The sequence below is a fragment of the Hyperolius riggenbachi genome, chromosome 11 (assembly GCF_040937935.1).
Source record: "Hyperolius riggenbachi isolate aHypRig1 chromosome 11, aHypRig1.pri, whole genome shotgun sequence".
NCBI lineage: Eukaryota > Metazoa > Chordata > Amphibia > Anura > Hyperoliidae > Hyperolius > Hyperolius riggenbachi.
The window spans coordinates 225984551-226011196 of NC_090656.1; the positions used below are offsets into that span (position 1 = coordinate 225984551).

Here is a 26646-nt window from a genome sequence, read left to right on the forward strand (position 1 = left end):
TGCTAGGTCCTAGCGCCCGCTCTATCTGGTCGCCCGGCGCTGATCGAGGTCTGAATGGCAGCGGGGACAGGGCAGAGCGGGGCAGCGGCGGCCGGGAGATCCGTGGCACCCCAGGACAGATTGGGGGCACGGGTCCCCCCAAAATAGGGCTAGCGACGCCCCTGGTGGCCAGTAGGAAGTGTGTTTAGTGTAGTTTCTTGCTGCTATGGTACCACAGCATCCTAATCACCCAGTAGTTCTAATAAGGGCTGGTTCATTGTTTTTCTTGCTATTCTTATATTGCTGCGCTGTGTGTCCATTGTCCAGACAGAGCACTTCAGCTGTTGTAGGAGAGGAGACAGGTGTACAGCGTTGCAAGTGTTACATTACCTTCCCCAATAACCCTTGTAAGGGCTGTTTTTTGTTTGTTTGGTTTTTTTGCTATCTGTCTGTCACCTGAGTGAAGTAAACAGTCACTCATTTAGACCATAAGCAGCACTACTGTACTGTACTGTTTTGTTGTTGTTGTTGTTTTTTGCTATCTGTCTGTTACCTGAGTGAAGTGAACTGTGAGGGCCTGCTTCCACTAGTGTGGAAATTGTGCCGAATCCGCAGAGATTCCCCACAGGCAAATTGTGCAGGGAAACTCTGCCATAGGGGATAATGCAGCAGCCATCCGAATCGCTTGCCATAGGGATTTGGACAACATTTTACCATTTTTACATGCCAGTGGTAGCGAATCCCATAGCCGTGCATGGCACAACTTTCGGGATTCAGCTGCGTACTCGCAGAACAGGAAGTGCCGCGGCGGGTCTCGTAGGATGCATGGTGGCTGGAGGAAACCAGCCCTCACTCATTATACCATAAGCTTCACTACTGTATTGTGCCCTCATCTATATAAATCCCTTCTGGCCTGTATAAAGCCGCACTGTCAGAGCCCCCTATATTGTGTGTTGATTGTAGAATACAGCAGAACACTGTCAGCTGTTACCTGAGTGAACTGTCACTCATTTAGACCATAAGAACCACTACTGTACTGAACCCTGACCCATAGGTGGCCTTAGAGTACGCAGGGACTGGGGCGAGTGTCATATGCGGGGCCTAGAGTCATATGCTGTGGATACACACACACACACACACACACACACACACACACACACACACACACACACACACACACACACACGTATGCTGTGGAAACACACACACACACTGTGGAAACACACACTATGTATAGGTTAGATAGGTAGGTGCCTGCATATAGTTTAGATAAGTAAGTGCCCCCAGCATAGGTTAGATAGGTAGGTGCCTCCAGTATAGGTTAGATAGGTAGGTGCCCGCTCAGTATAGATTGTTTCTGGGTCCCGCTCGTGAGCAGCACTTGTCAGCGGGACCCAGGCTTCTCCCCAACGTCCGCCGGAGTCCCCATTACCTCTCTGATCTGCTGGGGACCTGATAGCCAATCAGGATGACAGAGCGTGATGTGCGTCGGTGCGGGGTGACGTGGGGGGGGGGGGTTGCGTGGGGTCAAGTGTTAAATGATCGGATTGGCCCCAAGTAGCATTGTATTGGATACAAGTAAGTTTGTATCCAATGCAATGTTGCCATTTGCTTCCTGGCTGCGGCTGAGCTGTGCTGTGATCTGTGTGATCTGTGAGTTTGTTGATCTGCTGATTTACTTTTCTGCCAACCTGTTACCGATTTTTGCCTGGACTTTGACTATTCTCTCTACCTTCTGCCTGCACTGATTTTTCCTGGACTTTGATTGATTTCCTGTTGCCGATTTTTGCCTGGATTTTGACTACTCTTTGCCAGCTGCCTGTACCGACCTCTGCCTGAATTTGACAACTCTCTGCCTGCCATTTGCACCGACCTCTGCCTGTCTGTATTCTGTTATGGCGTCAGCTTCCAGAAGGCATCTCACTGCGGAAGCGCTGGTGCCACTAGCTATATTTACTAGGTAATGCCCAATGGTGTTGATATTGCCTTCTGGAGTTGGGAAGGATTTTTTTCCCTGTTGGGGCTAATTGGACCATGCCTTGTAAGGGTTTTTTGCCTTCCTCTGGATCAACAGGGATATGTGAGGGAGCGGGCTGGTGTTGTACTTCATTCTCTGGTTGAACTTGATGGAGGTATGTCTTTTTTTCAACTCAACTAACTATGTTACTATGTAGCATTCCCCACATGCAGCCAACCTGACCCACCACACTCTTTACCCATACCCAAACTGCAACCCAATACAAGCAATGCAGATCATCCAAACTCAAACTGCATTTTTGGTAACATGGGGGTACCTGACTTAACACCCTACTTTACTGTAGAGAGTTCTATCACTCTAATGCTGAGTGAGTAGACCAATGGCCATAGGAAAAAGGAGGGGCAAAAAGCTGGAGGCTACAGCTGTCAGCAAGATCTGAAGAATGAGGGACAGGCCACATGGCAATGGAAGAAAAGAGAGGAGGATATGCCAGTATTCGAGGGACCAGTCATGGCCAGAGTGGGGGAGGGTCCTGTCATGGCCAGAGTGGGGGAGGGACCTGTCCATTCCAGGGTGACGGAGGGACTTGTCAGTGATAGCACTGTAATGCCTGGCAGATCTCCTGCTTTCTTTTCAGCTGCTATGCCCCAATCTATAACCACCTTCTTCACCCTATGTGGCATGTCCCCGCTTGAACAGGAGGTGAGGAAACAACACCTGCCCAACTTCAGTTACATCCAGGCCTTGGAGGTGCAAGTCACAGCAGCTCAGGCCAAGAAAGCCAGCGTACCACCAGAACAAACAAGAATATGTAGCTGGGTGATGGAAGAGCCTACACAGATCACTACAGGAGTTATGGATAAGGGAGCAAGATTGCCCAGAGCAACCGCAGCTCTGGCCTTCCAATAACCACCACAAATAAACAAGATACAATGGTTGCTCAGGACGACCGCTGCCTTGAGCCTCTGGCTGAGTAACAAGAAAGACATTAACTAATAGCAAACGTAGTCTATAGTTATGTTCACAGGAAACAGGATTAGCAGGAACAGACAGACAGAAGGATTGTTTGCCTAGCAATAGCAAACATCCACACTGATACAGACAAGACAAACAGGTAGGAGCGTAACTAATAGCAACCGCTGCTATAGTCACGTCCACAGGAACAAAGCAAGCGGGATAACTACCAGTTACCAATGTGGTGAAGGCAATCTCCCACTAGCAGGATGGTAAGACGTCACTGACCCCCGCCAGTGCAGTGAACGTCCAGGCAGGCAAGGTAATGCAAAGCAAAGCAATACAAAATACAATATCACAGCATGGATCCAGCAACAACTCAAGTAAGCTGTACGCTATGTCAGGCGAGGTCTGTAATGAGAGGCAGGCGTTTATATGGACATCAGCCAATGGGAACAGACATGCAAATTCCCACACAACTGAATGGTAATCATGCAATCCTGTGCTACACTGATTGAAGGCTGCAAGCTGCCTATGAATGGAAGGGATTCTCATTACAAACGCATGTCAGATTATGCAACCACATGCATGTAGAGAAATGAAAACTGCTTGGCTGCAGCTCTGCTGCAACCGACAGGAGGGATCCTTACAAGCACACAGTAAAAAAAAAAATGGTTATGATGTAGAATTTACCTAAGTTTCTGTGAATTCCTGTCTTTGCAGTTACCATAGATACTGGAATCGTTGTTAGAATTACAGTCTTTCCTTAAAGAGAACCTCCAGACTAAAAATCTACTCAGCAGCACTGAAAAAGCTTTGTGTTTCTTTAACAGTTTCACAGCACCAGAACTTTGTTTCTCTTATACAAGCCTCATTTTTAGCTGCACAGAAGAAATCTGCCCGGGCATTTTTCCCCTGATGCTGTGCAAAGTTTTATGGGATTTCTGATGTTGTTGTTCTGCTGTTTTGGTGCAATTTTTTTTTTAATTTTGAATTTGTGATTTGAAGCCTACGCGTGCAGCTGGAAGGGGTTATCAGGACACAGGACAGTTGGAACTGTGTCTCCTGCTCCCTGTCACCTCCTTTCAACCAAAAAGATGGATGCCCCCATGAAATCACAAACATTTGCCTTAACCACGTAGAAACACAGGAAAGAGGACCAGCACCGCTCAGATGTATCAATAGCTCTTTATTAAAATTGAAAAGGCAGCAGGACAGACCGCTGTTTCGGGATAAACCCTTTTTCAACTGCTTAATGCCATCATGTTCTTTTAACCACTTCAGCCTTCAGTGTTGTTTCATCTTATGCTTCCGAGCAACGTTCACCTCCCATTCATTCGCCAACAACTTTATCTCTACTTATCACAATTAATTGATCTATATCTTGTTTTTCTGCCGCCACCAATCAGGTTTTCTTTGGGTGGTACATTTTGCTAAGAATTATTTTTTTCCAAATGCATTTTAATGGGAATATTATGAAAAAAATCATTATTTCTCAGTTTACAGCAATTATAGCTTTGAAATAATACATACTACCATAATTAAAACCCATGTATTTTATTTGCCCATTTGTCCCGGTTATTATACCATTGAGATTATGTCCCTATAACAATGTATGGCATCAATATTTTATTTGGAAATAAAGGTGCATTTTTTCAATTTGAGTCCGTCACTATTTACAAGCTTATAATTAAAAAAAATTATAGTAATATACTCTCTTGGCATGCATATTAAAAAAGTTCAGACCCTTAGGTAACTATTTATGTTGTTGTTGGTTTTTTTGTTTTGTTTTTTAATTGTAACTTTTTTTTTTTTTTTTTTTATAAAAAATGTTATTTGAGGTTTTTGGAGTGGGGAGGTAAACAGATATATTTAAATGTAATTGATTGTGTACATTTAAAAAAAAAATATATGAAGATATAGTGTTACTATTTTTGATTATTTTTTTTTTGTTATTCATCCTGTGAGACCTCTCGCTTACAGGATCTGAAGGGATGACGTGACACTTAGAAAAATCGCGGCTTTTCAGAGAAGCCATCGGTTTTTCATACGGTGATACAGTTCAATGAATGGGAACACACAGATCAATGAATGGGAACTGTGTTCCCATTCATTGATCTTCGAGGCAGCGGAAGGCGGCAGGAGCACGCGCGGGGCCAGCTGCAGTTAGTGCAGCCTATCTGGACAGATATATCCGTCCAGATAGACTGAAGTGGCTAAAACAGGGTCGGTAAGAGATTATATTGCTTATCTATTTTAATTAACATAACTAATGTAACTTAATGACAGTATGTTTGTTTAGGCTGAAGTTCCTCTTTAACATTCCTGAGCCTCTGCATGTTTGGCTGCACTGGCTAGAGATGTTAAATTGGAAGCCCTCTGGCCGGAGCTAACAACTAATGTAGAGCCTCCAAACTGTTAAGGCTCATACACACATCAGACCATAGTCTTTGGAAAATGAAAGATCACAGACCAATTTTACCCCCTTCCACGTAGTATGAGAGCCATACCTACACAGTCTATTCTATGGAGCTGAACTCCACATCAGACAGAAATCTTTGCAAGATGTTGCACACAAAGATGCTGTACACATTCAAAAGATCAGTATCTGCAAAAGATCTGTTCCTGCAAAACATCAGCTCCTGCAAAATGCATTCATAGTCTATGATATCTGCAGATCATCATACACACCTTGTTTAACTGACATTCATCTGCAGATTAGATCCACCAGGATGGATTTTCAGATCTGCAGATGATTGTCTGATCTGCAGATGAATGTCAGTTAAACAAGGTGTGTATGATGATCTGCAGATCTCATAGACTATGAATGCAATTTGCAGGAATGGATTTTTGGCAGGAACAGATCTTTTGCAGATACTGATCTTTTGTGTCTGTACAGCATCTGTGTGTGCAGCATCTTGCAAAGATTTCTGTCTGATGGAGAGTTCAGCTCCATAGAATAACCTGTGTAGGTATGGCTCTCATACTACATGGAAGGGGGTAAAATTGGTCTGTGATCTTTTATTTTCAAAAGACTATGGTCTGATGTGTGTATGTGGCCTTAGGGAGGGGTTTCTGGCCAGAGCAATGGGAAATAATTTGCTTTATTGGTTTTGACTAATTTAGCATAATATCCAGTTTGTAAATGTGTGTGCCATTTCTGCTGAGTTACATATGAAGTATTAATATCATTGTGCTTGGGTTTCTGAAAAACAGTTATTTATTTTTGCTCCATTTGCCAGAATTAATTAACCCCAATATAAGTACATTTTACTAGAATTCATTTGTTACGCTTGTTAGAATTTTGGTTTTAGGGCTCTTTCACACTTAGACGTTGCGTTTGATGCGACGTTAAGGTCGCATAACAAGCCCCTAACGCAATGCATGTTAGCTTTGAAGTTGGACGTTACATTGAGCTGCGTTATGCATCTCTTGATGCGTACTTGATGCGTACTTTTTGATGCATACTATCGAATGAAAACGGCGCATGCAGCAAATAAAAAAAAAACATTACTGAGCATGTGCAAACATCCGAATGCAGCCACATAGGAGTATAACGCACAGCATGCTGCACTTTCATTGAACGTGCAGCGTTATACTCAAACGCAACGTGGGCACTGTGAACAGCACAGTAATGTGTGCCTGTAACATCCCACTGTGAAAGCAGCCTATCTGTAAGTAAGACAGTGTGGAGTATCAGTAACAAATTTGCCTTGACAAAACTGGGAGTGTGCCAAAAGGGGAGGATGCAGCTCCAGCATCCAGGGGTGTAACTGGAAATCTAAATCTAGAAAACACACACTAGGGCCTCCTTTGTGTACCCTTTAGTGACTCTTTATGCCTCCTCTGTGCAACCCACTCACGTGTCTCAAATGTCTCCTTCCAGGGCAAGACTGTAATGAAAACATTGGAGCCCCCCAACGTTGCCTAGAGATTCAGCTTGCTGGAATCTTAGTGATGTCTGACATCTGAGCAACCCTCGATCAGATTGTCTGTAAAGATGTTTCCATTAAACCAGCTTATGTTCAATAATTTACAGCTTTATTGCAAATGACTTCAAGTGCCCCTGTGATAAAGGGTAGGGATGCTCGGAAATGCCAATTTCCGATTCCGCAGTAAATCTGCATTCCGCCATTGCAAACTACCGATTCCGCTTTCCGCTACCAATTTCCGCATTCCAATGCGGAATTTCCGCCAGAATTCGCAGAAATTCCGCCCGACTTTAACATCGATTTTCGCAAAAACTGTAAGGTCTTTTTGAACACTTTTTTTGCATCTGTTTAATTTAAGATTCTGTTTAATAAACCCTGAAAATTTGGTGTTTCTAGGACTTACGGGGGCTTTGCTATTAACTGCTAAAGTCGGCAGATTTTTACTGTAATGTAAAATGCAGAAAATAGGCAGATGCAGATTTTCTGCATTTTACATTACAGTAAAAATCCGCCGAATTTAGCATTTAATAGCAAAGCCCCCTTAATTCCTAGAAACACCAACTTTTCAGAGTTTATTAAACTGAATCTTGTGAACAAGATGCAAAAAACAGTTTTCAAAAAGACCTGAAAGTTTTTGAGAAAATTGATGTTAAAGTCGGGTGTAATTTCCGCGATTTCCGGCGGAAATTTCCGCGATTTCCGGCGGAAATCCGCCACCCTCACTTGCATTACCGATTTCCGCATTCCGGTGCGGAAATGCAATTTCTGATCGGAATTTCGGAAATTGCATTTCCACAGAATCCGAATGAGCATCCCTAATAAAGGGCTTCTGGCCTGAAACATGGTGCCAGTTTATCTCTATAATGCAGTCTCTAGCAATGAGGAATAATTAGGAATAAGCTGGGTGAGTGGCCACATCTTTATAAAACATTGGATATGGGAGTTGTTATCTTTGTTTCAACCCATAGAGCCCAGGAAGTATAAATATGAATCTGTTTCATCTATCCAGTGCAGAGCTACATAAAACCGAAGCTATACTTCCCCTGCAAGATGTTCCTGAAAGAGACATGTTCCTCACAGCAGCCACTACAGAACTGGCAGTCAAAAGTTTGCACCGGCATCACTCCAAAAATAGTATTAATGCTCTTTTATTAAATCAATGGCTCAGCAATGACAGACGCTGTTTCGGGCCATGCCCTTTATCATATTGCAACAGCCCCAAATTTTTGACTGCTTGATGTAAGTCTCTATGGGCACTGAGACTTTGACCGAGGCACACTCAAACTTTATCCATTTTTGGTGCTTCTCCTGAAAGGATACCCGAAGTGACATGTGACATGATGAGATAGACATGTGTTTGTACAGTGCCTAGCACACAAATAACTATGCTGTGTTACTTTTTTTCTTTCTCTGCCTGAAAGAGTTAAATATCAGGTATGTAAGTGGCTGACTCAGTCCTGACTCAGACAGGAAGTGACTATGGTGTGACCCTCACTGATACGAAATTCCCTTTTTTTAACCTCTTTCTTGCTCTCAGAAGCAATTTTCTGCTAGGAAAGTGTTTTATAGTTGGAATTTCTTATCAGTGAGGGTCACACTGAAGTCACTTCCTGTCTGATTCAGCCACTTGCATACCTGATATTTAACTCTTTCAGGCAGAGAAAGAAAAAAAGGAACACAGCATAGTTATTAGTGTGCTAGGCACTGTACATACACATGTCTATCTCATCATGTCACATGTCACTTCGGGTATCCTTGAACATTGTTTGCTACTACAGAACTGGCAGACATGCACAGCTTCCTCCTGACCAGTGATGATCCTGATGTGCTGATTATGTGCTCATTACGATTACGATCATATTTGAAAAATCATAATCACAAAAAATTATGTGATATTTTGCAAAATTTCAACCATACAACATTTTTGTAATTACGATCATTTTCATAATTGCGATCATTTCCATGATGACATTTTTGGAATTACAAGTATTTTCGGAATCATGGGTATTTTTCAGGTCTTGTTTTACAAGAAATTACAAAGTAACGAGTAACAGGAAATGAAGCACAATATTACGATTTAACATGAAATTACGATACAAAAATTACGAATTATGAAATTATGAATTTTCTGATAATTACAAATTACAATTCCGTGTTGTAATTGCAAATTTCGTATTGTAATTACAAAAACACAAACTTAGGCCTAGTGCACACCGAGCGGCCGCATCCGCCTGTAAAAACGCTTGGCTAATGTATTGCAATGGGATGGTGCACACCGGCGGTTTGAGGTTTTTGCCAAGCCGCAAACGCGCCTCCTGCTGCTCGTTTGTGGTTTTCGGAAGCGTTTCGTCCTCAATGTAAAGTATAGGAAAAACGCAAACCGCTCTGAAAAACGCTACTTCAGAGCGGTTTGCCAGACGTTTTTGTTACAGAAGCTGTTCAGTAACAGCTTTTACTGTAACAATATGTGTAATCTGCTACCCAAAAACGCACACCCAAAACCGCTAGGTGTGTTTAGAAAAGTCTCTAAACATACCTAGAATCGCTCTGAAATCAGCTCCAAAAACCGCTAGCGTATTGCGGATCTGCTAGCGGTTTTGGTGTGCACTGGGCCTCACGGCACTTTTACCAGTTACAACATAAAAAGTAAAAGGACTACTTCACTTCTGTGTGATATCATTTGGGCAGTTACTGCCAAGGTGTGGTTACTTCTTGTTACCTGGCCACCGGATGCAGAGCGAAGCCCAGACTGGTCTGCATATTCGGGTCAAACTCACAGGTGAAGTTATACAGGATGGGATTCTTAGTGATCAGAGGTCCACTTAGTGGATAGATGTGCAGAGTGTTTGTAAAGTACATCTTGCCAGAATTGTTCTGCATAAAAAAAGAAACACAGCTTTATTAAACTGGGATTATGTGGTTTTCAACGTATTCATCTGTTTATATTTTGAATACTTAAAATTTTAGTTATGTGTTATGTACAAATTGTGCTCATAAGTTTACGTACCATGTCACAATTTATGATTTTCTTAAAGTGGACCTGAACTCTTGCACAGGACAGAAGGAAAACAAAGAGATATGCATCCTGTATGTATTTACAAAGTTTTAGCCTGTCTAATTCCCCCTTATTTGTGTCTAATCACAAATTGGAATTTGTTCTCTCCCCGTGTCACTTCACTACCATTGGCAGAGATGGCAGATACACTCATTTGAAAGCACAGGATGTTAACAATGTCAGCTTCCATGAATCAGGAAGTAAAAACAGTGCAGATTTATTTTAGGATTTGTATCAGCTGTAACAAAGAAATGTTTTTTGTTTAACCACTTAAGCCCACAGGGATGTACATTTTTTTGCATCTGAGCATCTTTCACCTCCCATTCATTTGCCAATAACTTTATCACTACTCATCACAATGAATTGATCTACAGTGGCTTGCAAAAGTATTCGGCCCCCTTGAAGTTTTCCACTTTTTGTCACATTACTGCCACAGACATGAATCAATTTTATTGGAATTCCACGTGAAAGACCAATACAAAGTGGTGTACACGTGAGAAGTGGAACGAAAATCATACATGATTCCAAACATTTTTTACAAATCAATAACTGCAAAGTGGGGTGTGCGTAATTATTCAGCCCCCTGAGTCAATACTTTGTAGAACCACCTTTTGCTGCAATTACAGCTGCCAGTCTTTTCGGGTATGTCTCTACCAGCTTTGCACATCTACAGAATGAAATCTTTGCCCATTCTTCTTTGCAAAACAACTCCAGCTCAGTCAGATTAGATGGACATCGTTTGTGAACAGCAGTTTTCAGATCTTGCCACAGATTCTCGATTGGATTTAGATCTGGACTTTGACTGGGCCATTCTAACACATGGATATGTTTTGTTTTAAACCATTCCATTGTTGCCCTGGCTTTATGTTTAGGGTCATTGTCCTGCTGGAAGGTGAACCTCCACCCTGTCTCAAGTCTTTTGCAGCCTCCAAGAGGTTTTCTTCCAAGATTGCCCTGTATTTGGCTCCATCCATCTTCCCATCAACTCTGACCAGCTTCCCTGTCCCTGCTGAAGAGAAGCACCCCCAGAGCATGATGCTGCCACCACCATATTTGACAGTCGAGATGGTGCATTCTGAGTGATATGCAGTGTTCGTTTTCCGTCACACATAGCGTTTTGCATTTTGGCCAAAAAGTTCCATTTTGGTCTGATCTGACCAGAGCACCTTCTTCCACATGTTTGCTGTGTCCCCCACATGGCTTGTGGCAAACTGCAAACGGGACTTCTTATGCTTTTCTGTTAACAATGGATTTCTTCTTGCCACTCTTCCATGAAGGCCAACTTTGTGCAGTGCATGACTAATAGTTGTCCTATGGACAGATTCCCCTACCTGAGCTTTAGATCTCTGCAGCTCGTCCAGAGTCACCATGGGCCTCTTGACTGCTTTTCTGATCAGCGCTCTCCTTGTTCGGCCTGTGAGTTTAGGTGGATGGCCTTGTCTTGGTAAGTTTACAGTTGTGCCATACTCCTTCCATTTCTAAATGATCGCTTGAACAGTGCTCCGTGGGATGTTCAAGGATGTTCAAGGCTTTAGAAATCTTTTTGTAGCCTAAGCTTGCTTTAAATTTCTCAATAACTTTATACCTGACCTGTCTGGTGTGTTCTTTGTACTTCATGGTGTTGTTGCTCCCAATATTCTCTTAGACAACCTCTGAGGCCGTCGCAGAGCAGCTGTATTTGTACTGACATTAGATTACACACAGGTGCAATCTATTTAGTCATTAGCACTCATCAGGCAATGTCTATGGGCAACTGACTGCACTCAGACCAAAGGGGGCTGAATAATTACGCACACCCCACTTTGCAGTTATTGATTTGTAAAAAATGTTTGGAATCATGTATGATTTTCGTACCACTTCTCACGTGTACACCACTTTGTATTGGTCTTTCACGTGGAATTCCAATAAAATTGATTCGTGTTTGTGGCAGTAATGTGACAAAATGTGGAAAACTTCAAGGGGGCTGAATACTTTTGCAAGCTACTGTAGGTATGGGTTCACCTTTGAATCTGTAGTTTCTCTCACTGGTAGCTTGTGTAGATATATAGGGAAATTCTAGGCATTCTAGGCAATATTTGTTAAGTCATGTGGTAAAACTTAAAGTTCAAAATGTATAAACAGGAATGATGCTGTTCATGTGGCCCCTAGGTTGTATATCTTGTTTTTTCCACCACCAATTAGGCTTTCTTGGGGTGATACATTTTGCTAAGAATTAATTTATTCTAAATCCATTTTAACAGGAATATTAAGACAGAAATGGAAAAAAATGCATTATTTCTCAGTTTTTGGCCATCATAGTTTGAAATGAATACATGATACCATAATTAAAACCCATGTATTTGATTTGCCGATTTGTCCCGCTTATAACACCATTTAAATGATGTCCCTATCACAATGCATGGCGCCAATATTTTATTTGGAAATAAAGGTGCATTTTTTCAATTTGCATCCATCACTATTTTCAAGCCCATAATTAAAAAATATATATTAATATACTCCTTTGACATGCATATTTAAAAAGTTCAGACGCTTAGGTAACTATTTATGTGTTGTTGTTTTTTTAATTGTATTTTTTTTAATTATTTTTTTATTAAAAAATGTATTTGGGTAATTTTTGGTGTGGGGAAGTAAACAGCTAATTTTTAAACCCAGCAGACCACCACAGTTAAAGGGACTCACTAGACTCACTAGACCTCCAGGGAATAAAAGTATACCCACATAAAAGCATTCATACTTACCTGGGGCTTACTCCAGCCCCATAGGCTTCCTTAAAGTCCTCCCAGGATGCTCCTATCCTCCTCTGACTGGCCCGGTCTCTCTCTCTCTAGTCCTCGTAAGGTGTGCAGTACTGCGCATGGCCACACGCACCCCTGGCCGCACATACCCCCATTGTGCTCATAACCCCACCTACTTTTAATACTACCCCAATACATAATTAAATTGTTAATTAACGTTTTCTGAAACCCCTTTTTCTCTTATTTTTACCGATAAAAATATTTGTTTTATTTTTTCGGTACAAGGCAAAAAAATAACACTGTAGCAAAAACCCACCTTTATTTAACATCAACTATCATCACCATAAATTGTGACAGGAACATAATAGAAGTTTTGTGATAAATGGGAGAACTAGTGCTATACATTTTATGTTTTTTTTATGTACAGTAGCACTTTTTATTTTAAAATTATGATGGGTAAAAACTAAGAAATAATGTATTTTTTTTTACTTTTTTTGCTTTAAAAAGCATAAAAATAAAAAAAATTCTTAAGAAAATAAAACTTCCCAAAGAAACACCAGTTTGTTCTGGAACAAAAAAATATATATCTCACTTAGTAGTCTTAAGCAGTGGTAAAGTTATTGCTGATTGTGAAGGGATATAGCTAAAATGTCAAAACTGCTCTGGTCCTTAAAGAGGAACTCCAGCCTAAACAAACATACTGTCATTAAGTTACATTAGTTGTGTTAATTAAAATCGATAGAAAATATAATCTCTTACCCACATTGTTTTAAAAGAACAGGCAAATGTTTGATTTCATGATGGCAGCCATCTTTTTGGTTGAAAGGAGGTGACAGGGAGCCACACAGTTCTAACTGTCCTGTGTCCTGAGCACCTCTCCCAGTTGCTAGGTAACGTGAATAACAACATAGGAAATCCCATCATGCTCTGCACAGCATCTGGGAAAAAAAGCCTGGGCTTTTTTTCTTTGATGGGTGGAGCTTAGTTAAAAATGCAGCTAAAAATTATGCTTTGGTAAGAAAAACAAAGTCCTGGTGCTGTGAAACTGTTAAAGAAACACCAAGCCTTTTCAGTTCTGCTGAGTAAATTTTTAGTCCGGAGGTTCACTTTAAGTGGTTAACGGGACTCCGAGAAGTAACAAAAAACAAAATTGGAACTTACCTGGGGCTTTCTCCAGCCCACCGTAGGGCGGGAGGTCCTCCGGCTTCTTCCTGACTCCTCTCTGGGTCCCTCCACAGAAATCACGACCGATAATACCGGGGCCGAGTGTCGGTCTGACACTTCCTCAACGGCCATGCTCGTCGTCATCTCGCCGGCCGGCGTGACAGTACTGCGCATGCGCGGTTTAGAGTTAGAAAACCGTGCATGTGCAGTACTGTCACGCCGGCCGCCGATATGATGCGTAGCGGCCGGTATGATGACGACGAGCGTGGACGTTCAGGAAGTGTCAGTCCGACTCTTGGCCCCGGTATCGCCGGTTGTGATTTCTGCGGAGGGACCCAGAGAGGAGCCAGGAGGACGCCGGGGGACCATCCGACCTGCAGTGGGCTGGGGAGTGTTTTGTTACTCCTCAGAGTCCCTTTAAGAACTAGGGTATGTATGTAAACTTTTGATCAGAGTCATTTGGGTAGTTTTTGTAGTGATTATGTTTTAAAAAGAGTTAACACAGTTGTTTGACAATTAATGACTTCAGCCAACCACTAGCCATAAGGGAAAGAAAAAGTTTTGTGTTAGCATTTGTATTCTCTTAAAAATATTTAAAGGGATACTATCGATTGACATGTTATTTCAATTGAGATAGAAAATGTTTGAGAAGTGCTGCTAAGTGTTGGTGTATGCATCTGAATTATTATCTCTCTGTTTACTGTTATCTAATCCCTTTCAAACTTTTCTGGGCAGTCTGCTAAAATTCTGACAGCAGACTGAGCCATGAGGGGAGGGGGGGGATTCCCTTCACAGTGCATCATTAACTCTATGTGTGCAGAGAGCTCAGTCAGAGACAGGCAGAGCTTTCTCTTACAGAGAGCAGAGGAAATGTATGTTATGTGCAACATAAACATCTGTAATTGTGTGTGTGTGAAACCTGATATATGCTTCAATATTACACTGTTCTTAGCATGTCAGGTTGCAGAGATTCTTACAGATTCATACCTCTGTAAATGAGACATTCCAAATGTAGCTAAAACCTACACACAATAAATTAAAAATGTTTACACAGCTACTTAGAGACATTATTTGTACATTGTCATTTTAGAACACATGGTTTGATAGAGTTCCTTTAAAGCAGGAGGATTAGCCATACTATGCCAGTAAAAAAAGCACATATATAGGTAGATAAATACTTGATCTACTTACATTACGCATGTATTGCACTGTCCACGTTTTGATTTCAGTGAATTTATATAGTAAATAAAGAGAATTCTGTTCCTGGTGGGGGCCATGTCTTTTGCCCACAGTTTGAGGCTAAATACTGATGTAATTCTTCCCTTAACACTTTTCTCCTCCAATCGCTGAATCACCTCTGCCTTACTTGTAAACACAAGTGAGCAGGGGATCAGGTATAAGGTTTCAGCTAGTCAGCTGGGCAGGGAAATAAAGGGAAGAGGAGGAATATATCTATCTATATATAAAATCGTGTGTGTGTGTGTGTGTGTGTGTGTGTGTGTGTGTGTGTGTGTGTGTGTGTGTGTGTGTGTGTGTGTGTGTGTGTGTGTGTGTGTGTGTGTGTGTGTGTGTGTGTGTGTGTGTGTGTGTGTGTGTGTGTGCGTGCGTGCGCGCGTGTGTGTCACGATCACGCGAAAACGTCTTCACTGATTTGAACGAAACTTGGTATGCAGATCCCTTACTACCTGGGATGATATATTCTTTTTTTTTTTTTTTTTTTTTTTTTTTTTCTTTAACTCAGATGCACACCACATGCAGAAAGCTTGTCAGCTAGAGGTTCATCAGCCTTAAGTGGCTGTGTGCCATCGCTGGGTAATGCTATCATCATCGTTCGGTTCCATTTTTTTGTAGCGCTTATAAATTTCTATACAAACTAAATAGATCGTTTAACTACCATTTCAGTGCCCAATCCTACCCTCTCCAGCATGACTGCACTATTTCAATTGTCCCAGCTTGCTAACCTTCAGACGATGGGCAGAGGTTCTAGCTTCCGCATGTACGTATGCACATTCAACCCTCATCCATTCACTCTTAGTCCACAATCTTCCCACTCAGACTCACAAACACACAAAAACATACCGAAGCGCAATATATCCTGTTACCAGTCTCCACCACAGATTATCCACCCGCCTCAGGCTCCGTCTACCTTTGTCCCCAAAATGTGTGTATATTTATATTTTATTTATATATCTTTCTGTGATTTCTTGCCAGGTCTTACTGTACGGACTTGCCATTTCACATCCACCACAAACCATTTTGTCTTCCTTCGTATCTTGAACTACAGAGGCACTGCCACCACATAGCTGGTCCATTCTGCAGACCCATTCATCCAAGCTTGGGGGGGTTGATTCTTTCCACTTATCTACTATCATTTTTTTGGCAACCTTGGTACCTACTTCTTTAATTAAAATACTACCTTTACACCCACCCGTATCAGCAAATCCAAAAATAGCTTCTTCTGCAGATAGATCGAAGGTATCTCCTAGTAATTCTCTACAAAAATGGCTTATTTCATCCCAAAAGGTTTTAGCTATGGGGCATGTCCACCACATGTGCAGCTCTGTCCCGTCCTCCTGCCCACACCTCCAACATACTTCTCTATGGCCAGTGAATCTCTGAATGTGTGCTGGGGTAATATACCATTTAGCAGTAGTCTTGTACTGGATAAGTTGTAGTCCTGCATCCTGTATAGACCAGTTACTACGCCAGATCTTAGGCCATTTGCAACTGAGAGTAGGATTGATAGTTGTTTCCCATTTTGTACAGTACGTTGGGGTAGAATTATCTATCTCTCCTGGGCTATTAAGTCTATTTAGTTTAGATAGAGCCTTTTCCATTTTTTTATTAAGTAGGATGTGTTTTTCTAAAATATTCAGATCTTTCCTAATTTTAGTAGATTTCGAGTGCACTTTTTGCAGGAAACTTCGGGCTTGAGTTAATCCCCAGGAGTTTTCCTGCCCATGATTACATAATAGGCTAGGTATTTTCAAAGTGTGGTCGCCCCTGAGGTTAATAATACGAGTTTCACTGCTTATTTTGTTCTTTATAAACCAAGACTTCTCCAAACCTGGAATAAAGTCTGGATTGTCTCTCAATGTGGTCAGAGGCGAGAGGCCTGTTTCTTTTTGCCATTTTAGAACAAACCAGTAAAAGGTTTTTAGTGTGGGGCTAATCAGCGGATGGTAGGTAGTGGAATATACTTTATAAATATTACTTGGTATCCATGAAAAAATTAAATTAAATTTACCTTCCTCCTTTTCCAGTAACGTCCATATTTTACCTGTTTTGTTAGGAGAGGATTCTATCCTCCAGTCCAGAACTCTGGCCAAGTGTATACTTCTGTAGTAATTCTGGATGTTTGGTGCCGCTAGGCCTCCCGTCTCTTTCCCCCTAGAGATTAGTTTGTAGCTTAATCTACGTCTAGACCTACTCCATATAAAGTTTTGAAAAATTTTATGCCAGCTTTGGAACCATGAACCTGGGATGGTCACCGGCAAACTCCGCAATAAAAAGATGAGCTTGGGTAGCACAATCATTTTGATAATACTAATCCTGCCAATGATGTTAAAACAAGGGCGATCCCATGACTGAAGTTTGTGGATGAAGTGGGATGATATATTCTTGGGGTCTCCTGTCCCCCCTGCACACCTGGGCGGAGCTACAAACAGCCAATCAGAATTCACTCATTCATGTCAATGGAAAACATGGAAAAGGCTGCCATTCTCACAGTAATAAAGCCAGAGTCCCCACACTTGGCACAGCTGGTTACTTGTGACCGAGGTTACAAATCCAGGAAAAGTGGGCGGAGCATAAAACAGTCAATCAAATTTCAGCCATTCATTTTTAATGGGAAAATGTAAACTGCAGCCATCCTTAGGGCTCGATTCACAAAGCGGTGATAACTCAGTTATCACGCCTAAAAGACTTTAGGCATGATAACCTTTGCACCAGAAAAGTTATCACCGCTTTGTGCTCTAACTCGCGCGAATTTTCCCGCGCGTACGCATGCGCGCACGCGCAAAGTCCCATAGGGCTTAATGGGCACTTCGCGCGAATTCCTTCAGATCACGCCTAAACTAAGTTTAGGCGTGATAAAGGGCTTTTCACAGGCGTGCAAAGTGTTTGCACCGCTTTGTGAATCAGGCCCATAGACTGTTAATTGCAGGGTTCTCAAACTTGCCACACTTGGTCACTGGGTGTGACGCTTGGTGGTGTATTCTCCACAGTCAGCATGCAACGCATGAGCTGGCGTGGAGGAGGTACACACACTAGCACCAGGAAACAGGCTATCCCTAGTATAGTGGAGGGGAGGACTGACTCCAATAGGAGATTGTGGCGCACAGAGCCGGTGCAGATCTGACAGCCACAAACAATGCTTTCGTTATAACGTCTCAGCGCAAAGTAGCGCTGAGCGCACAAACCAGAACTGAGGAGATCAGGACAGGTAGACAGAATGAACGCTTGCTAGCAAGCGGCTACTTAGCGACAGCAAGCGTCCAAAACCAGACAGACTGGAATGAGGCAGCCAATGCGCTGCGGCGATGGCGTGCCTCACAAAGACAGGACAGTCAGGAAACAGCAGGATTAAGATAGATGAACGTAACACAGATAAATATACAATAAGTATGATTTCCTAGCGTATTACAATTACAGCTATCAATGAAACTATTCGTAACGTCTGACTAACATATGTATATATCGGCAATGAACCGATATATGACATAAGCAGGAACTCTGACTAAGACTGGAGTAATACAGGGAACAGGACTCAGAAGGATTCGCTATCTCTTCGCAGAGATGAACGCAATCCACAAACGGTAACAGAACAGGATTCAGAAGGATTCGTTATCTCTTCGCAGAGATGAACGCAATCCACAAACAGGAACAGGAACAGGATAACTAGCTCAGCACGGGTGTTCACGGTACGCGCAAACTACCAAAACGTGCTGGAAAACTGACTAACTGAACACAGGAAATAAACAGTTCGTGTACGTATATATCAGCAACACTGATATATCAACGTAACACAAATACAAGGAAAATAATAAACGTGCTGGTATGCATATATATTGGCAATGAACCAATATATGATGCAAAGACCAGCAAAGTATCTTTAACAAGAAACACGATCGGGGGCTAAAGCGACAGCAAGACAGGCTTAAGCTGAAGCTATGAAAACCCAAGGAAACCCTGCAGGAAGCAGATCTTTATACTGAGGTCATCCAATGGGAGCAGACATGCAGATTCCCACACAGGTGAATGATAATCAGTCACAAGCTGACAGCAGGGAAAGACAGACAAAGCTATGCAACTTGCATGGAAATAGATCAGAACTGCCTGAGCTGCAGCACTACTTCCAGCAATAGCTGCTGCAGCAGCGATCATTACAGTACCCCCGCCTTTAAAAGTGGATTCCAGACGCTTTTCAAAACTGAAATTTCCAACAAAACAGTCTGACTGATAATTCATGATGACCGGGACAGCCCGGCAAGACCGAATTCCAGAATCAGTCCCCACAAGACTGGACCCATCAGAACCAGAACCTACAGAACCCTGCCCATCAGTACTACAAGCCCCAGTGTGACACCCATCAGAACCATGATTTCCAGAAGAAAGCCCTCCGAAACTCCCTGAGCGATACCCACCGCCTTCCAGGAACCGTTCAGAAACGCCAAAGCCTTTGCAATGCCCACCGGTACTGTCTTTACCAACACAAAACCCACTGTTGAACCAGTCCAAGGCACCAGGACAAGTTTTCTCAGAGACCTCCCAGAACACCTTGAAGCTCCAAAGAGATCCCCATAGGTCAGAATGCCCTTTAGGCTCACATGGAGAACTATCAAGAACCCCTATGGAACCTAGGGCAATTCCCGAGTCAGGGCCACAAGGACAAACATCAATATCAGGGCTTTCAGGGACCAGAACCATCTCTGGGCATGCAGGCAGACTGGCAACATCAGAACATGTTCCCACTAAGGAAGCATCAGAGCACGCTAACACCTTAAACACACTTGGGCATTCTGGCACACAAAGAACATCTGGGCACACTGGCACAAGAGAAACCTCTGGGCATGTCAAGGAACTGTGAGCCTCAGGGTCAGCCAAGACAGGACCAAAACCAGGACTGGCCAAAAAAAAAATCATCATAACTAAACTTCGCAACTACTGGACTTTTACACGAGAATGCTGGATCAGACTTAGATGTCGCTGATTCCAGCAAAGTCAGTAACAAATCAGATTCAGGGGCACTAACAAGACAGGACAAATCTTCTGATGTATGCACTGAACCAGATAGGGATTCCACAACTACCTCTGGACTGGACAGAGACTCATTTAATACACTGGATTGGAGCTCATGAGGCGCTGCAGAACAAGTCAGTATTGCAGCAGTCCCCACTGGACTAGGCAAAACTAAGGAATTCCCTGGACAGGAAGGGGACTCTGGAACCTCTGCCACAGCGGCCAGAGAACCAGAATCTTTCAGGATACAGGGCTGGGTTTCAGGAACACTCATCAGACCGGACTGAAATTCTGAGATTTCTATTATTTTGACCAGAGAATCAGAATTATCCATGTTACAGGGCAAGACTTCTGAAACATTCAGAGGACAGGGCTGGAGTTCCTCGGCTGTTACAACACTGGAGAGGGACTCAACATTGGTTAAATCAGACTGTGTACAGGGCAAGGTATCTAACACACTTGCTGACGAGGACAATATTTCAATGGCTTCTGCTTTGCTGGACAGAAATTCATCAAGTTTTATTAGAGCAGACTGTAATTCCAAAACAGCTGCTAGACAAGTGAATATTACTGCAACACCAACTGAGGTAAGCAGTGCCTCAGACCCTTCTGCTAGAGGGTTTGAAATATCCAAAGTACTGGGTGAAGCATAAGACTCTGCGACCACAGCTTCACTGGACAGGATCACTGAACAGTCCATATTGCAGGGCAAAACCATGGAAGCACCTGCTGGACAGCATAATGATTCTGTGACCTGAGTTTCATTGGAGAGATCTACTGCACAATTCATGGTACAGGGCAAATTTATTGGAAAATTTTCTGAACAAGGTAATAATTCTGCGATTTCAGGTTCACATAGCAGATGCTCTGAGCTATTCACGAAACTAGAGCGAGGTGTAGAAACAGGAAGATCAAGACACAATGTTTGCGCATCTGAATCACCATTCATTTGTAAAATTGGAAAATTCAGATGCTGGGGTTCTGAGTTTACTAGACAGGATTGCTGGGACTCGGAAACTGATGTAGTGCATCTATTGGCATCTGCTGGATCAGACAGGAGTTGAACTTTATTAACACAGGTAATTTCTGCAGAAGTGTTTGCAGAGACAGGCAAGATTTTTCTGGTGTCTGTTTCACTAAACAAAGAGTCATGAGTACTGGCTAGGCTGGACTCGGAAGTCAGCAGGACCTCTGGATTCTCTGCTGAGAAATTTGCGCAGGGCAAGGTTAAGAATGTATCAGTGGCTTCTGTTTTACTGGGAAGTAACACTGAGTTATCCATGGTACAGGGTGGAATTGCAGGAACTTCAACTTCACACAAAAAGAGCTCCGAATCACCTGCTGAATCAGCCAAAGGTGCTGAAGCAGGCGGGTCAGAACGCCAAATTTGCGAATTCGGAGTCACAAAAAAATCATCCAAAATCAGTTCCCACACATCAATCAAGGGAGCCACACAGTCATACCTACACACACCAGCCTCTATTAGGTTATAGGCTGACTTAATGCATGCGTTCAATACCATTTCACTTTTTGCACTGTAAAATTGACAAAATGAACTTGAATCATTCTTCCATTCACAGACCAGGGCTTCCATCTCTCCCCTCTCGAATGGAGGATCCCATGCATACTTAACAGCGAAACATTTAGGCTGATCACAGTCTGCAGATATGATTGTGGCAGGCACATGTATAGGGTTAATTAGCAGGTGATTGGCAGATTCCTTATTCTTAAGAATTTCCAATACCTGTAGCAAGTGTTGAACTGTAGTGTATGCAAACTTCCCTTGGTTCACAAATAAGTTGATTTGTTCAATACTCTGTAATATCTCATCATAATCATACTCAGATAATTCTTTTAAACAAAAATCTTTATTTTCCCTAGCCAGGGAGGAAAGTTCATTAGTAGTTTCATAAGTCCATTTAACTCCCCTGAAAGACAATTGCATTTCATTATCTGTTAATGGCAGAATCTCATTATAGGTCTCAGTCGCTAAGGATAACGATTCTGCAGATTGGACACGTTTCTTAGAACGTTTGCGTTTTGCCTTTGACCTTGCGGTTTTTGGTGATTTATTCAAAGCTGCAGGAAAATTATCAGTAACACTTTCTGCTTGCTGCTCATTCTTGCAAGCAATTGACGGAGCAGCTGATTGGCCTGCTGCCAGGAGTTCATTAAGAGGAAAAGGCAATGGATCTATGCGCAACCAGTTATGGATCACAAACGCTAGAAATTCCAGCGGTCTATCTTTCAAATCGGAATGATTGAGAACATCAAATGCCCACTGGAATAATTCCCCTTTAAACAAAATATAACTTAGTTGGAGTGCCCAGGTTGAAACAGGAGTCGCTTGGAGATCAGGATTGGTCAGGAACCTGGCACATTCAGAGAAAAACTCATTTTCTGTTTCAGAGTTAAGTTCTTCAAATTTTTTAAAGGAACAGGAACCATAATTAACAGTGTCATACTTTCTGGGAATCCCCCCCACAATGGGGATTGGTAAGGGGGTTTTCATAATGTGACGCTTGGTGGTGTATTCTCCACAGTCAGCATGCAACGCATGAGCTGGCGTGGAGGAGGTACACACACTAGCACCAGGAAACAGGCTATCCCTAGTATAGTGGAGGGGAGGACTGACTCCAATAGGAGATTGTGGCGCACAGAGCCGGTGCAGATCTGACAGCCACAAACAATGCTTTCGTTATAACGTCTCAGCGCAAAGTAGCGCTGAGCGCACAAACCAGAACTGAGGAGATCAGGACAGGTAGACAGAATGAACGCTTGCTAGCAAGCGGCTACTTAGCGACAGCAAGCGTCCAAAACCAGACAGACTGGAATGAGGCAGCCAATGCGCTGCGGCGATGGCGTGCCTCACAAAGACAGGACAGGACAGTCAGAAAACAGCAGGATCAAGATAGATGAACGTAACACAGATAAATATACAATAAGTATGTTTTCCTAGCGTATTACAATTACAGCTATCAATGAAACTATTCGTAAGGTCTGACTAACATATGTATATATCGGCAATGAACCGATATATGACATAAGCAGGAACTCTGACTAAGACTGGAGTAATACAGGGAACAGGACTCAGAAGGATTCGCTATCTCTTCGCAGAGATGAACGCAATCCACAAACGGTAACAGAACAGGATTCAGAAGGATTCGTTATCTCTTCGCAGAGATGAACGCAATCCACAAACAGGAACAGGAACAGGATAACTAGCTCAGCACGGGTGTTCACGGTACGCGCAAACTACCAAAAGGTGCTGGAAAACTGACTAACTGAACACAGGAAATAAACAGTTCGTGTACGTATATATCAGCAACACTGATATATCAACGTAACACAAATACAAGGAAAATAATAAACGTGCTGGTATGCATATATATTGGCAATGAACCAATATATGATGCAAAGACCAGCAAAGTATCTTTAACAAGAAACACGATCGGGGGCTAAAGCGACAGCAAGACAGGCTTAAGCTGAAGCTATGAAAACCCAAGGAAACCCTGCAGGAAGCAGATCTTTATACTGAGGTCATCCAATGGGAGCAGACATGCAGATTCCCACACAGGTGAATGATAATCAGTCACAAGCTGACAGCAGGGAAAGACAGACAAAGCTATGCAACTTGCATGGAAATAGATCAGAACTGCCTGAGCTGCAGCACTACTTCCAGCAATAGCTGCTGCAGCAGCGATCATTACAGTACCCCCGCCTTTAAAAGTGGATTCCAGACGCTTTTCAAAACTGAAATTTCCAACAAAACAGTCTGACTGATAATTCATGATGACCGGGACAGCCCGGCAAGACCGAATTCCAGAATCAGTCCCCACAAGACTGGACCCATCAGAACCAGAACCTACAGAACCCTGCCCATCAGTACTACAAGCCCCAGTGTGACACCCATCAGAACCATGATTTCCAGAAGAAAGCCCTCCGAAACTCCCTGAGCGATACCCACCGCCTTCCAGGAACCGTTCAGAAACGCCAAAGCCTTTGCAATGCCCACCGGTACTGTCTTTACCAACACAAAACCCACTGTTGAACCAGTCCAAGGCACCAGGACAAGTTTTCTCAGAGACCTCCCAGAACACCTTGAAGCTCCAAAGAGATCCCCATAGGTCAGAATGCCCTTTAGGCTCACATGGAGAACTATCAAGAACCCCTATGGAACCTAGGGCAATTCCCGAGTCAGGGCCACAAGGACAAACATCAATATCAGGGCTTTCAGGGACCAGAACCATCTCTGGGCATGCAGGCAGACTGGCAACATCAGAACATGTTCCCACTAAGGAAGCATCAGAGCACGCTAACACCTTAAACACACTTGGGCATTCTGGCACACAAAGAACATCTGGGCACACTGGCACAAGAGAAACCTCTGGGCATGTCAAGGAACTGTGAGCCTCAGGGTCAGCCAAGACAGGACCAAAACCAGGACTGGCCAAAAAAAAATCATCATAACTAAACTTCGCAACTACTGGACTTTTACACGAGAATGCTGGATCAGACTTAGATGTCGCTGATTCCAGCAAAGTCAGTAACAAATCAGATTCAGGGGCACTAACAAGACAGGACAAATCTTCTGATGTATGCACTGAACCAGATAGGGATTCCACAACTACCTCTGGACTGGACAGAGACTCATTTAATACACTGGATTGGAGCTCATGAGGCGCTGCAGAACAAGTCAGTATTGCAGCAGTCCCCACTGGACTAGGCAAAACTAAGGAATTCCCTGGACAGGAAGGGGACTCTGGAACCTCTGCCACAGCGGCCAGAGAACCAGAATCTTTCAGGATACAGGGCTGGGTTTCAGGAACACTCATCAGACCGGACTGAAATTCTGAGATTTCTATTATTTTGACCAGAGAATCAGAATTATCCATGTTACAGGGCAAGACTTCTGAAACATTCAGAGGACAGGGCTGGAGTTCCTCGGCTGTTACAACACTGGAGAGGGACTCAACATTGGTTAAATCAGACTGTGTACAGGGCAAGGTATCTAACACACTTGCTGACGAGGACAATATTTCAATGGCTTCTGCTTTGCTGGACAGAAATTCATCAAGTTTTATTAGAGCAGACTGTAATTCCAAAACAGCTGCTAGACAAGTGAATATTACTGCAACACCAACTGAGGTAAGCAGTGCCTCAGACCCTTCTGCTAGAGGGTTTGAAATATCCAAAGTACTGGGTGAAGCATAAGACTCTGCGACCACAGCTTCACTGGACAGGATCACTGAACAGTCCATATTGCAGGGCAAAACCATGGAAGCACCTGCTGGACAGCATAATGATTCTGTGACCTGAGTTTCATTGGAGAGATCTACTGCACAATTCATGGTACAGGGCAAATTTATTGGAAAATTTTCTGAACAAGGTAATAATTCTGCGATTTCAGGTTCACATAGCAGATGCTCTGAGCTATTCACGAAACTAGAGCGAGGTGTAGAAACAGGAAGATCAAGACACAATGTTTGCGCATCTGAATCACCATTCATTTGTAAAATTGGAAAATTCAGATGCTGGGGTTCTGAGTTTACTAGACAGGATTGCTGGGACTCGGAAACTGATGTAGTGCATCTATTGGCATCTGCTGGATCAGACAGGAGTTGAACTTTATTAACACAGGTAATTTCTGCAGAAGTGTTTGCAGAGACAGGCAAGATTTTTCTGGTGTCTGTTTCACTAAACAAAGAGTCATGAGTACTGGCTAGGCTGGACTCGGAAGTCAGCAGGACCTCTGGATTCTCTGCTGAGAAATTTGCGCAGGGCAAGGTTAAGAATGTATCAGTGGCTTCTGTTTTACTGGGAAGTAACACTGAGTTATCCATGGTACAGGGTGGAATTGCAGGAACTTCAACTTCACACAAAAAGAGCTCCGAATCACCTGCTGAATCAGCCAAAGGTGCTGAAGCAGGCGGGTCAGAACGCCAAATTTGCGAATTCGGAGTCACAAAAAAATCATCCAAAATCAGTTCCCACACATCAATCAAGGGAGCCACACAGTCATACCTACACACACCAGCCTCTATTAGGTTATAGGCTGACTTAATGCATGCGTTCAATACCATTTCACTTTTTGCACTGTAAAATTGACAAAATGAACTTGAATCATTCTTCCATTCACAGACCAGGGCTTCCATCTCTCCCCTCTCGAATGGAGGATCCCATGCATACTTAACAGCGAAACATTTAGGCTGATCACAGTCTGCAGATATGATTGTGGCAGGCACATGTATAGGGTTAATTAGCAGGTGATTGGCAGATTCCTTATTCTTAAGAATTTCCAATACCTGTAGCAAGTGTTGAACTGTAGTGTATGCAAACTTCCCTTGGTTCACAAATAAGTTGATTTGTTCAATACTCTGTAATATCTCATCATAATCATACTCAGATAATTCTTTTAAACAAAAATCTTTATTTTCCCTAGCCAGGGAGGAAAGTTCATTAGTAGTTTCATAAGTCCATTTAACTCCCCTGAAAGACAATTGCATTTCATTATCTGTTAATGGCAGAATCTCATTATAGGTCTCAGTCGCTAAGGATAACGATTCTGCAGATTGGACACGTTTCTTAGAACGTTTGCGTTTTGCCTTT

General features: G+C 42.8%; 1 protein-coding gene across 1 annotated transcript in view; it reads right to left on the reverse strand.

The window, feature by feature from the left end:
* The window catches only part of LOC137538168 (pancreatic secretory granule membrane major glycoprotein GP2-like), a 169926-nt gene that overhangs the window by 74459 nt on the left and 68821 nt on the right, over nt 1-26646 (reverse strand). Inside the window, exon 5 of the mRNA XM_068260193.1 lies at nt 9563-9717. Within this exon, the coding sequence (XP_068116294.1) occupies nt 9563-9717 (155 nt within the window). The remainder of the gene's footprint in view (nt 1-9562; nt 9718-26646) is intronic.